At 34.0% G+C, this 12,100-nt stretch overlaps 1 protein-coding gene across 1 annotated transcript; it reads right to left on the bottom strand.

The window, feature by feature from the left end:
- Positions 1–5,538: 5,538 nt before the first annotated feature.
- Positions 5,539–9,098, bottom strand: LOC111403191. The gene is made up of 3 exons (XM_023031598.1): positions 8,869–9,098; positions 8,561–8,766; positions 5,539–6,022 (listed from the first exon to the last, which is right to left on the bottom strand). Exons 1-3 carry the CDS (start codon positions 8,959–8,961, stop codon positions 5,725–5,727), a joined length of 597 nt encoding a protein of 198 aa, XP_022887366.1. The 5' UTR covers positions 8,962–9,098; the 3' UTR covers positions 5,539–5,724.
- Between the last annotated feature and the right edge of the window lie 3,002 nt (positions 9,099–12,100).

The following is a 12,100-nucleotide window of genomic DNA, read 5'->3' as shown; positions in this document are numbered from 1 at the left end:
TTCAATTGAGTTGGATGATATTAACGTTCCCGAAGCGGAACATGAGGATGAAGATGCTAAATTATACATCCCAGATGCGAGGGGAAAGCGAAAGGCCAAAAAAAAAATGTTGGGATTACTTTAAGTTGATTTCAATGGGAAAAGTCGTCGATGGCCTTGCAAAATCTAAAATAATATGTAAATACTGCCAACAAAGATTGGCATGGCAAAAAGGAATTCGTATCACCCATCTCAACCGCCACTACACAGCATGTGCGACTAGACATGGATTTCTTCCAACTGGTCAAACACAATCACAATTTGGCAGTCCAAGCGCCGGTTCTACAACTTTACCCCTATCCACGTGGGTGTATTTGGAGGACAATACTCGAACCGGAATGGTGAAATTTGTTGCCACCATTGAGTTGCATATGGCCATTGCAGACAACCAGCACTTCGTTTCGTTCATGAAAGAATATCTACAACCGAGATACGTTGGGGTAAGTCGAAACACTTTTCGTGCCGATACAATAAATTATTTCAATAATTCAAAACAACAATTAATTATGGATTTGAAACAATATGGGGGTGTTATATCTTTATCTTCTGTTATATGGGAAGGGGTTAATAAAAGAGCATATATAGCTGCAACCGTATACTATATAGACCCACTTTGGTGCATGCATAAGAAAATTATTGTTTTTAGAATTATTGAGTTTTCTTAAAATGCTAATAATATATATAATGCTATTATCAGTATTGTTAGAGAATATCATTGCGAGACTAAAATTCGATTTTTTACTTTTGATAATGCTAGTGTTAATAAGATAGTCGTCGATAAATTGTGTAGGACACTTCAACCTGATTTTGGTGGGTATTTGTTTCATATTCGTTGTGTGTGTCATATATTGAATTTAATTGTGTAAGATGGTTTAAAACATATAAATGATGAACTTCAAAGGATTAGGAATGCATTAGTATATATTACGATCTCTTCTAGTAGAAAACAAGTATTTGAAGATTTTTTTGCCGAACTAGGAGTGACGACTGCTAAAACATTTGTTAGCAACGAAAGCCATAGATGAAACTCTACTTACTTGCTATTAAAGTCATGTGAAGGTTCGAAAATTTAATAACTGACTTTTATAACAATAGACACGTTAGAAGTGATGACGATGGTATGTTAAATTAATTCGATTGGATTTTAGCTTTGAAAGTTAAACGATTTTTGACGTCTTTTTATGAGTCCATAAAGATTTTATTAGGTGTTTATTATTCCATAAGATGTATGGTGGTTGAACGCCTTTATATAATTGCAAGAACATTCCATAAATATAAAAATGATCTGCTTTTAATGAAATTATAATTGCTATGGAATTAAAGTTTAGAAAATATTGGGAAGAACTGTCTATGTTATTTCCTTTAACATGCGCAATGGACCCCCTATATAATATTTCGGGAACTAAATATATAATTGATCAAATCAATAAAGTTTTAATACTTGATACACCTATCACCTATAAGAATTTAGAGCAAACATTATGTGGAATGTATAATTTATATGCAGAAAGAATGGGTGTGAATGTTAGTCGGGTACCCTCTACACCTACTCCTTCTGCTGAAATTGAAGAAGATGATGTCGAAATAATGAATTTATTTCAAGACATTAATACATTTAGATATGATGCAACTGCAATGTGTTCATCTAGTGTCATGTCGTATACGTTTGCATCTCATCAAATATTGACCGAAACTCAAAATGCGATACCTGTCGAATTAATTGATTACTTCAATCATAATATGCCAACAGACAAAACAATTAAAAAAAGTTCAGAAGAAATAATTGAATTTTGGCGAAACTATGAAAGACGTTAGCCAATTATTTCTACAATTGCGAAAGATCTGCCGACACCTCCGGTTAGTACTATTGCTTCGGAGTCTGCTTTTAGTGTAGGTAAAAGGGTTTTGACCGATATCAAGAGCCGACTGAAAGAAGATGTTTTGGAAGCGTTAACATGCGGGAAGGATTGACAGGACGCTCATTTTCGACTACAAGATAAATACGCTGAAATTGCATGTCGTCAGGTAAGTGATATTTGATTTAATTATATTAATCAAAATTTTTTTATTTTTTAATCGTTAAATTTAATTTTCTTTAAAAAATTGTACACGTTACAACAAGTTGTTCGTATACAATTTTTAATTCTGCCTACTTAAAATTGATGTAGCCGGTCCCAAGCCCGGATAAAGGAGGAGGATTCACATTTAATCTATTTTAAAAATAAATCAAAAAATTATATTTTTTGTAAATGTATTTCGAAAAATAATTCGTCTTCATTATATAAATATTTTATACTTTATAAAAAGTATTACAATATGATATAAATTAAAAAAATAAAAAATTGTTTTCATTAAATTATTTGTATTTTTTAACACTTTTTATTTTTTTAAAAAGTATTTTCTATTATTTCATTTATTTGTAAAACTTTTAAAAAAAAATTGTACGAGCCCACGAGCTCGTGGGCTGAGCCGAGCTAGCCCAAATCCAACGAGCCAAGCTCGGTTGAAGACGAACCACGAGCTCGGCTCGCCAAAAGCGCGAACTGAGCTCGTGCGATTAAGGGCCGAGCCGAACAAATTCAGAGTGAACTAGTCAGTTTGGATCGATTTTAATTAAAATTTAATAGGTTATTGGATATGAGATTGAGAACCGATAACTCAATGATTTTACTTTGATTCTCAATTCTAGTTACAAAGCTGACTTTATTTTAATCTGGTTCTATTATTATTTTATAATCTACCAAGTGGATCAACCTTTGAACTGAATAATATGATTTACATTGATTTATATACATTGTGGATAACCAACACTTTTAGTTGTCTGAAGCAGAAAGTAAGAAAGGAAAACAAGAAAATTTACACAATACTTTATAAAATTTAATTTTATTTTCAAAATGTAAGAAAAATGACTATACTAAATCAACATTGATTTTTTGGTTCGATTCTGTTGAATTTTGTTACATTAGAGCAATTAAGTCTCGTCTCGTATACCATGTACAAGATACAATATGAAAGTATCGTTACTGCTGGGTATGAATGCTCATCGTTTATCGCACTTCGTATGAAAAATTTAATCGCATCGAATTATAACAAATTAAGTTTTATTTAAAAAAAAAAATAACCCAGAAAAGGGGTGTACAGGGCCGGTGCAGTGAGTTTGACCTCGGGAAGATCTTTACTTTTGGTTAAAGAGATCCGCTGATTATACACTCATTATGCTTCTCTCTTTATTCTCGTTGGGCAGTGCCGACGATTGTTTTTTAATAGGCCTTCTTAAGTGATTAATTTCTCAATAATTGGCATCTTTATATAGTTAATGTAGATTAATTTCAAATGGGACTTTTATCAAGTGTCACTAATTTCTATTAAAAAAAAAATCGTACGGTTTCATGTGTAATGGCTCGACTAGTTTCAAGCAAGGTGCTATATGTTAAAAATCAAGAATGCTTTCGCTAGATGGCAACAAGCATGAAAAACGATTGTGAAATGATTGTTCGACTTCCAATTAAAGTGTTAAGAGCAACTCCAATATACTTGAATGATTTTGATTTGTTAATTGTTATTAAGCAGTTTTAAGCCTTGATGTGAATTCATAGGCTTGAATGGTGCCACTTTTCTTCGAATAGATTGAGCCATAACATGCATTGACTTGAATTGTGCGACTTTTCTTCGAATGGATTGAGCCATAACCTGCATTAGGTTGAATGGTACAACTTGTTTCTTCTTACAATCTTATTACATGTGTATTAATTTTGATATCATGAATGACATTCTTATGAGTTGACGGTTTTTTATATATTGATTTTAACAAAATTTTAAGCAATTAATTACACAGATTTTGACAACTCACACAATGTCAACAATAATGTTATATAAGAATGTATATTTCGATGAATTAAGCCAAACGTACATATGCTTTGACACAATAGGTGACATAGCACTCACAATCGAGATGTGGGTCCCCATGAATAAAATAATCCCGACCTCCTGTCATCCTTTATGATTATGTTGCACGATCCTATTTCGATTAATTCCTCTTCTAATGTTCATTAACTCTCCCAATGCCAGGAAAGTTGCCAGCACCTGTGGCACTCCATTTCCCAGATGTTAAATTCTCTCGCTAAAAGTGGCTCTCCGTTCCTAGTTGCTAATTAAATTCAGTCGCATTATATCAGTTGATGTATTGTCATCTCGTGGTATAAGTTATCTATATAATATGAGTAATTAATGTTTTCTTTAATTATTAATATTAGTAATTAGGCAACTATGGAATGCGTGTATGGAGAGTATGAGTATGTAATGTCAAAGTGAAATTTTAGCTTCTTAATGTACTGTTTTGTGTTTGTAACTTTGGTATGATTATTGTAATGAAAACCATATAATGGTTAAAAAATATCGGTTTCCGTTTCGACGACCCATAACATATATACCCTACAAGAAGGTAGTTCGTCGTTGAAAAAATATCAATCTTGAAATTCGATTCGAAGCTCGAGTTTTTAGTTTGAACTGTTCCTTTGAGCTTTCTGAATTCCCATACCATATCGAGTCTCAAGTTTTCATCTTAAAATATCAATTTTGTTCTTTTATATACTAATTATTACATGATATTTTTTGTCCGACCATCGAAATTTCTTCAACAATGTAGCTAATTTCTCCCACTTCTGATTTTATCCATTCTAATTCACACCAAATCTGCTTATGTTAATCTTTGTGAATTCCTATTTTCTAAAAGCGTTAATAAATATAATTCAATGGATTAATGTAGGAAAGTAGTAACTGGATTATTTTCTTGAAGATTTTCCTAAATGAAAGGTTTTGAGAAGACGTAATGAGCATTCCATGTTTAAGGACATGTTTATGAATGGATAATTTTACGAATAACGGTGACTTTTTTAAGACACATAAAAAGTCTATACATATGCATGTGGCACGTTGATAGTCTAAGAACATCAACTCTGTAACCTAAATGAAACCTTTTGGGCTTAATTTTGTTGATCCATTCGGCGTTTCTTGTTGGACCTTCACCCTTTATATAGGTCATTGATACTCGAGCTTGTCGTCTTGGTTATGTCAAGTCAAAGTGTTCGACCTAGGTTTGTGCCGTTGTCCTTTTGAAAAGATTTTATTGACTGAAGAGTTCGATTGTGATGGATCATCATGACTTTCCTTTGATTGGTTGTTATGGATAGTGTTGCCCAAGAGAGCACCTTTTCAATCATGTCATTAAAAATGGCGTCTCCAGTGGATCGACATGAATTTTTGGGTCTTGGATCGACGTGTCATTACAAAATCATGGTGTGAACCTCCAAGTGATCCAATGTGAATTTTAAGATCGACACAAACAAATTTGATTAATAGTATAATTAGTATAATAAGATTGAATGACTGCCTTTAACGTAAACTTGACTGTTCTATCAGTTAATCCGTTCTCGCCTGATGCGTCCTCTGTCGTTGAAATACTCGCCTTGGGTTAATGAACTGTTACCTTAAACCAAACAGTTGCACGGATTTGAACAAAAATTTAAGACACCAAAATTAACAGAACAAATGTTAAAAGGAAACAACCAATACAATACACTGACTTTTGCTTTTCAAAAGCAGTACATACATAGCTGAGTAAGGACCTCTTCATATCAGTAAAATTTCATACCCACTCCACAAATCTCATTGAACCCAGTCAACTCTTTAAAATCCACTGCTCTTTTGATGCTGCTGATTTTCTGCAAAACTTGAAGTGGTCATTCCAACACCTTCGTTGTTATGCTTTTCCCATCCACCCGTATCAGCCTTGGAATGGGACCAGTAGTACAGGATAGAACCCATCATTGATAATAATGTTAGAGTAGCACCAGCTGCAAATACACCTTTCCGGAGAGTTGTACATGATAAGTGCTCGATGTGAAAACTTGCACGGTATTTGGTATGATAAGCATTCCTTGCTGATCCTGCCAATAAGCACGCCTCTGCTCCCAAAAAGCTAACCCTGGTGATTTTATGAATGTCGTTGCAAGTGAATGTAAAGAATTCAGCGTGTTTACACGGTTTAATAAAATGAAAGAATTGAAGTATATCAACATGGGCAGATCATGGAACAGGTCAAAATATAGAGCTAATGCATGAACTTTCTGAATCTGTGATGAGTTTTCCAGATTTATGAGCCATTACTGCTAATCGACCAACTCAGTATGTAGTGTATATGGGATTGGGTGGCAGAAGAATACAAAATCACCAAAACATTAGACTAGTTTCATCGTCTGCATGTGCAAGTCTATCCAAATCCAGATGTAAATGATTGACAGTGACTAGAGCAAATGATTCCCTTTTCTCCTACCCTAGCCACCGACTTCCATCCTTTCCCTCCCCTCGAAAATATAGAATCGTAAAAAATGCACTGATGCAGAACACAAAGCAATAGGATTGATTACATTCTGTTAAATTTTAAGAGTAAATGATTTATTCTAATTTATGGAATAGCAATAGTTTTATTCAGGTCTCTAACTTAAAATAATTTAGGAATTTCTTGGTCACTTGGATACTTGACAATTAGGTGATTCTCTTCAGGGCATATTAAATACAAGGCCATCACTAGGATTTTGGAACTTGTCTGATACATTTTGTTTTACAAATTTATTAAATCTACCGAGGCTCACCACAGATAGCAATGTCGCATGAATCAATTTTATTCCTTTCACAGAAAGACACTTTTTAATATTGGACAGTGCTCTGTTTTGCAGATGAGGAAAGAGCTGACAATAAAATTAATAATTTTTAGGATCAACCAGCCTTAAGTAGAAGCTGAATCTCAGACAAGATTGAAAGAACTGAGTTCAAAGATCAAAAAAGTTAGTCGAAGAAATTTTATTGTGATGTCAAGCTTCATAGATAAATCCCCAGTATCAAGCTTGATATGTGTTGCAAAAAGTCCACCTAGTTCATTTTGCATCCGTTAAAGAGTTAGGTAGCAATGCAATGACCATGTCTTCATCAATCCCACGACATGGGTCTGACAGATAAAAATACCATTTTTGGCTGTCCAAGTATTAGCATCTTCTTTAATGCATATTATAATTGAAGTGTGAAAGCGTTCCCTTCCTTTCTTGGCTTTCATGATATAGTTTAAAAGAAATGAAATAGAATATAACAGCTTTCTTCTCTAATCCAACTTTTCTCCCACTTTCTTCTCAAACTAGTGCAAAGCAAAAAAAATTTTAAAAAAAATTAAAAAAAAAAAAAGAATAAAAATAAAATAAAATAAAAATAAATAATAAAAACTTTGCTCCTCTAAATTTCTTATTTTCCAGTATTTATTTTCTTTGTTCCTCTCTCATTTGTCTCAACCAAACAGACCCCCTGAAGGAGTGATGGAAAGAACATAATAAAAAAATCCAAGTCTTTTTCCTAATAAATTTGGAGTAAGCAACTTTGTTTAATCCACGGCTACATCTACTAAAAGAACTGATGTAATAGAGAGTAACTAACATATTACATAAACATATACCAAAAAAAAAGACACTAGGTTTTGATAATGATTTTATTGATCCTGCATAATAATAATAATAATAAATGAAGATTTACTCGAACATTGACTGCAACTCAATGCTCATTCCTCAAACATGTGAAGCACTTTCTTATTATTTTCCAAAGTCCAGCATCATGTCGTAGAAGAAGGTCTAACAACCAGTTTGCAGAAGAAAATAGGAGGGTCATAAAAAGGAGCCAAGGATGAAAGGTAAAATAACTAAAAACTAAACTTCCCGTGTTCTTGGATTAAATTATTAACAAATAGTTTGAGTTCAACCATGCAATGCATATGTCAGTAGCATGTATCACCTTTTCGCAAGATGTAATAACCTCTACAAGGAACTCAGAAATGGAGTGATGATGCAACAATTACAACCTGTACAAAGATTTTTGTCTCTTAGATGACTCCTGTAGTTCCTAGAGTCACATTCTGCTTTGATTGGTTTCAAATTATAAGTTATAGCTTTCCTCGAACGTGCATGTGTCCTTAATTAATACTCCTTCAGTGACCTCTATTTTTCCAGTTTGAGGCAGAAAGAACAAATGGAATCCAAAGAACAAGTACAGACATCAGAAGTGACTTTCATTAGTCCCACATAATTCAGATGAAAAGTCTTAAATGAGCCATATAACAGCAAAATCAATCCCACATAACATCACATGTCCGAGTTGGTGGAACAAGGATCTAGTCGGACGCAAGCCGGGACACCTTGTAAAAAAAAAAAAAAGGAACAACAAGCATAAAAACAAGAAACTAAACATAAGTGGCAAATTAATTACTACAGCGTTCCTATTTGTCATCATCTAATGACAAGCAAGACAATGCAAAACAACTGTATGGGACCCAACTGTCCCACTCATATTATTGAACCCAGTTCACGTAACATATAAGCAGTAGAAAAAAAAAAAAAAAAAAAATATATAAGCAGTAGAAAAAAAAGAGGAACAAATGGTAAATAAACTGAACTGACAAGGACAATATAGTAAATTCAAACATTACCATGAGAAAATGAAGAAGAAAATGGCACAAGTTTTAGAGCCCCCAGCCATCATCCCTCTGCCAAAACACAAGCACCTGGTGACGCCGTTAACCACCGTCTGGCTAATCAATAGCAGCCCAAACGCCGTCAAACCGTACGCCGTCGATGCGTCGGTGCCGTACAAACAGTATGTCTGCTCATCATACTTGTCCGGCACCACAGTTGCCTTTCAACACAAACCCACAGAAAAATTTACTCCTATCGAAAAAATCTAAAATTGACTAAAAAACAAAGAAATAATAAATCAAAAAGCAATAAACTAGACTACCGTGCTACGCCGTCGTTCAGCACCAACGGCGAGTACGAAGGCAATGGCGTGAAGGGATATTATAATTACAAGAACAGGAATAGAAACACCCATTTTTCAGCTTAATCTTTAGATTTCTCACTGTCTCAGTTCACTTCCTTGAGCTGCTTTCAATAAATTAGTGTGCTAGTGCTTTGAACATTATGCGCAGCAAATGGGAAAGTGAAACAGGGATTGCGGCTTTTTTGTTCTTTAATTTGCATTTTTGATGCTACTGTAGAATGTTAGGACTAGTTTGAGAAAATTAGCGCTGGTGTCCTTATACTTTGAATAAATGGTTATTGAGGGAAGTAATTATTTTTTTCACGATATTTGAGTTCCCTAAAATTTTAGAAAATAATTATTTCTGTGGACGATTAGAAGTTTTTAACTTACAAAGGACTTGCATAATTACCTTATATAAGTTATGTTCTTAGTATTATCTACTTTCACGATTAGATTTATGTGAATAAGTATGTATATATACAGACAAAAAGTGAATTTATCGTTTCAACTAGCGAGCGAGACATGCTTGCTTATAAAAAGACGTATATCAAAACCTTTCAAGTGTTTAGGCCTTTTAAAACTTGCTAAAGATTTAAATCAAGAATAATGATGTCCCAAGAGGTAAGATTTATCAAATATACTCCATAGGGTTCTTATAATTTCTCGGACCAACGGTTAGAAAGAACAAATTTATATTATTTTGTGGGTATTCTCTCTGCCTTTGTGTTTGTGGGGGTGCATGCGAGCATCGGAGCATGCATGTGGGGGTGGCACAAGGATGTGAAATTGTGTATCGTAATAGGATAAAGCCTTTTCTACACGGGCGTTTACACGCCTGTGTACACGAGCCCACCTCTCCCCCTCACATGGGGCGAGGTCCCACATCTGGGCACTAAGTACACACGCCCGTGTACAAGAAGTACGGTCCATCGTAATATCATGATTAAAACGTTTCTCGATTTCCTATTGAAGTTTTCTCAAAGGATTTAATTCTAGGGAAGATAATTGCAAGGATAATTTCAAGATTATAATTTACATTAAATTTGTTTTCAATTATTTGTATGAAATAATCAGTAGCAATAGGAAAAATAAAAGGGTTATTTCTTCTTCTTGATGCATTGTGATTTTTTCCCCATAATTATGGAACATGTACAATAAAATAAAATTTTAAAAAAAATAAAAATGTGGAACTTGTGTGGCTTAATTTTTTATTAATGGAAAGAGAACATGGTACAACTTAGAAAGGGACTAGATCTAACCTCAAGTAAAAAATAATAATAATAATAATAAATAAATAAAACAATACTTTTTCCAAAAGATGGAGGAAATACGTGATAAGATCGAGTAAAATTTAGATAAATCTTAAATTATCCTAATCTTTCATGTGTCTAGAGATAAATTTGCACGAGTCATCATTGAAGTCATAACCACTAAAAGAAGAAGGTGACTTCGAATTATAACCCTCGTGAAAGTCCCTATTGACCGTTCTTACTATTTCAATGTAGTCATAGGCGTCTACTACAAATGAACAATGATAGAATAATTCATATCCTCGATTGCTTGGAATATCCAATCCAGCATTGTTCAAAGCATTGTCAAGTAATCGTTGAATCAAATTTTGTTCATTGGCTCTGCATGCCCAGTCTCAAGGTCAAACCTTTTCCAATAATTCCATAAAACCAATTTGCTCAAGCACACCAAAAAACGAGACCTCTTCAGCTGTCCAGACTTCCATCAACTTGGTTGATGGAGTTATCATATGATTTATTGACATGGGACCATCTGATCTTCCACTGGATACGCCAAAAATATTTTTTACTAAGTCCTCCACAGCATTTCAAATTTGGAAGTTAAGCTTTATTTTGTCGCTTTTAAAATAGTTTAATAACACCAATTTAGATAATGTTATGTGATAAGTTATATGAAAGGTGGAATTAAGTAACTCATTTAATTGCACTTATCATTTACTGTTATATTAGTGCCACTAAACTGGTGTTTTAACTTCAGTAGTGATAAATAGCATTATTTCGAATTCTCTATTATATTTTTTATGACAAATCAGTCCCTGAATTTTCTGATAATTGCAATTCAGTTCTTACAGTTCCCAAAATTTCAGTTTGTTACATTTTACCCCCTGGACTTGTCTTAACTGGGATAATTTTGTTTCAATAACTACGAACATGTGACTATCATCTAGATCTCATAGTAGGCTATGCAGCAGCACCTGTTATCGTCCCACGAATCAATGGAGTCCATATGTTACTGGAAGGCTTCGAACCCTTCCATGGAGTCCTCCTTTGCGAGGGAGAAGACATGATCTATCTCTTTATGATGCTGAATTCTCCGGATTTTGCTACCAAGGACTTGAAGAAATTAGCCAGTTTCAAGCAAGAGACACTGCCATTGATAAAGAAAAAGATTCAATTGAACTTAGACTAGCAAAGCTTTGTCTTAAATGAACATGCCCTAACTTAGACATTTGCAGAGGCTCGCAAATCCTAGACGTTGCCTCTGGAGTGGAGGATTTACACCCAGTGCACCCGCATTAAATTTGAAATCCAAGATTTTGCACAAACTTTTTAAAAAAAATATTCTTATAATTTTCAATTTTATCCCCACAACTCTACAATCCTAGCTTCGCCCCTACTTGTGGAATCCCCTTTATCAAAATACTGGTAAGAGCTCTCCAAGAAATGTTCACAAGAGAGAATCGTGGTTAGGGTACTGGATAATACTCTTTTGCATAAATGGTTTGAAGATTCTTTAGACAAGGAAAAAATGGAGATTTTGCTGAATAGTTTACATCATCAAGGCGTAAAGCGATTGGCTCTAGTTCAACTGTTTTTTTCCAATGGCTTTTGCTCCTGATTGTCTGATTGAAGGGTTTTACGACCATGATGCCTATAATCCTCAAGAGGGCAAGTTCATTATGGTACTACAATTTCATCCAGAAAGAACGAGACAGGCAGTCCGATTATTTTGATTATCCAAGATATGCATCTGCATACCAGGTAGCTTTGCATTTCACATTAGTTGTCTCATGTGCATCAACAATAATTAGGACTTCCTATATGTCGACTTCTATCCAATATTGTGTATCAAACATGCTTCGATTGATCTAACACAGCTTGTTATTGTGTAGGAATTCATAAAAAAAATAAAAAAAAATAAAAAGATGAATAACGAGTGAGCCGGAGGGTCACAAATT

This window comes from Olea europaea, chromosome 11, assembly GCF_002742605.1.
Source record: "Olea europaea var. sylvestris chromosome 11, O_europaea_v1, whole genome shotgun sequence".
Lineage (NCBI taxonomy): Eukaryota > Viridiplantae > Streptophyta > Magnoliopsida > Lamiales > Oleaceae > Olea > Olea europaea.
Note: the sequence above shows the minus strand (reverse complement) of the source record. Positions and strands in the feature narration are given on the sequence as shown.

What these genes read in the sequence shown, in the direction of transcription:
- LOC111403191 (XM_023031598.1), bottom strand. Translation starts at nt 8,961, where the DNA reads ATGGGTGTTTCTATTCCTGTTCTTGTAATTATAATATCCCTTCACGCC. An exon ending in CTGAACGACGGCGTAGCACG is followed by an intron (nt 8,767 to 8,868) that starts GTAGTCTAGTTT and finishes TTGTGTTGAAAG; the next exon opens with GCAACTGTGGTGCCGGACAA. An exon ending in TTCTTCTTCATTTTCTCATG is followed by an intron (nt 6,023 to 8,560) that starts GTAATGTTTGAA and finishes TAAAATCACCAG; the next exon opens with GGTTAGCTTTTTGGGAGCAG.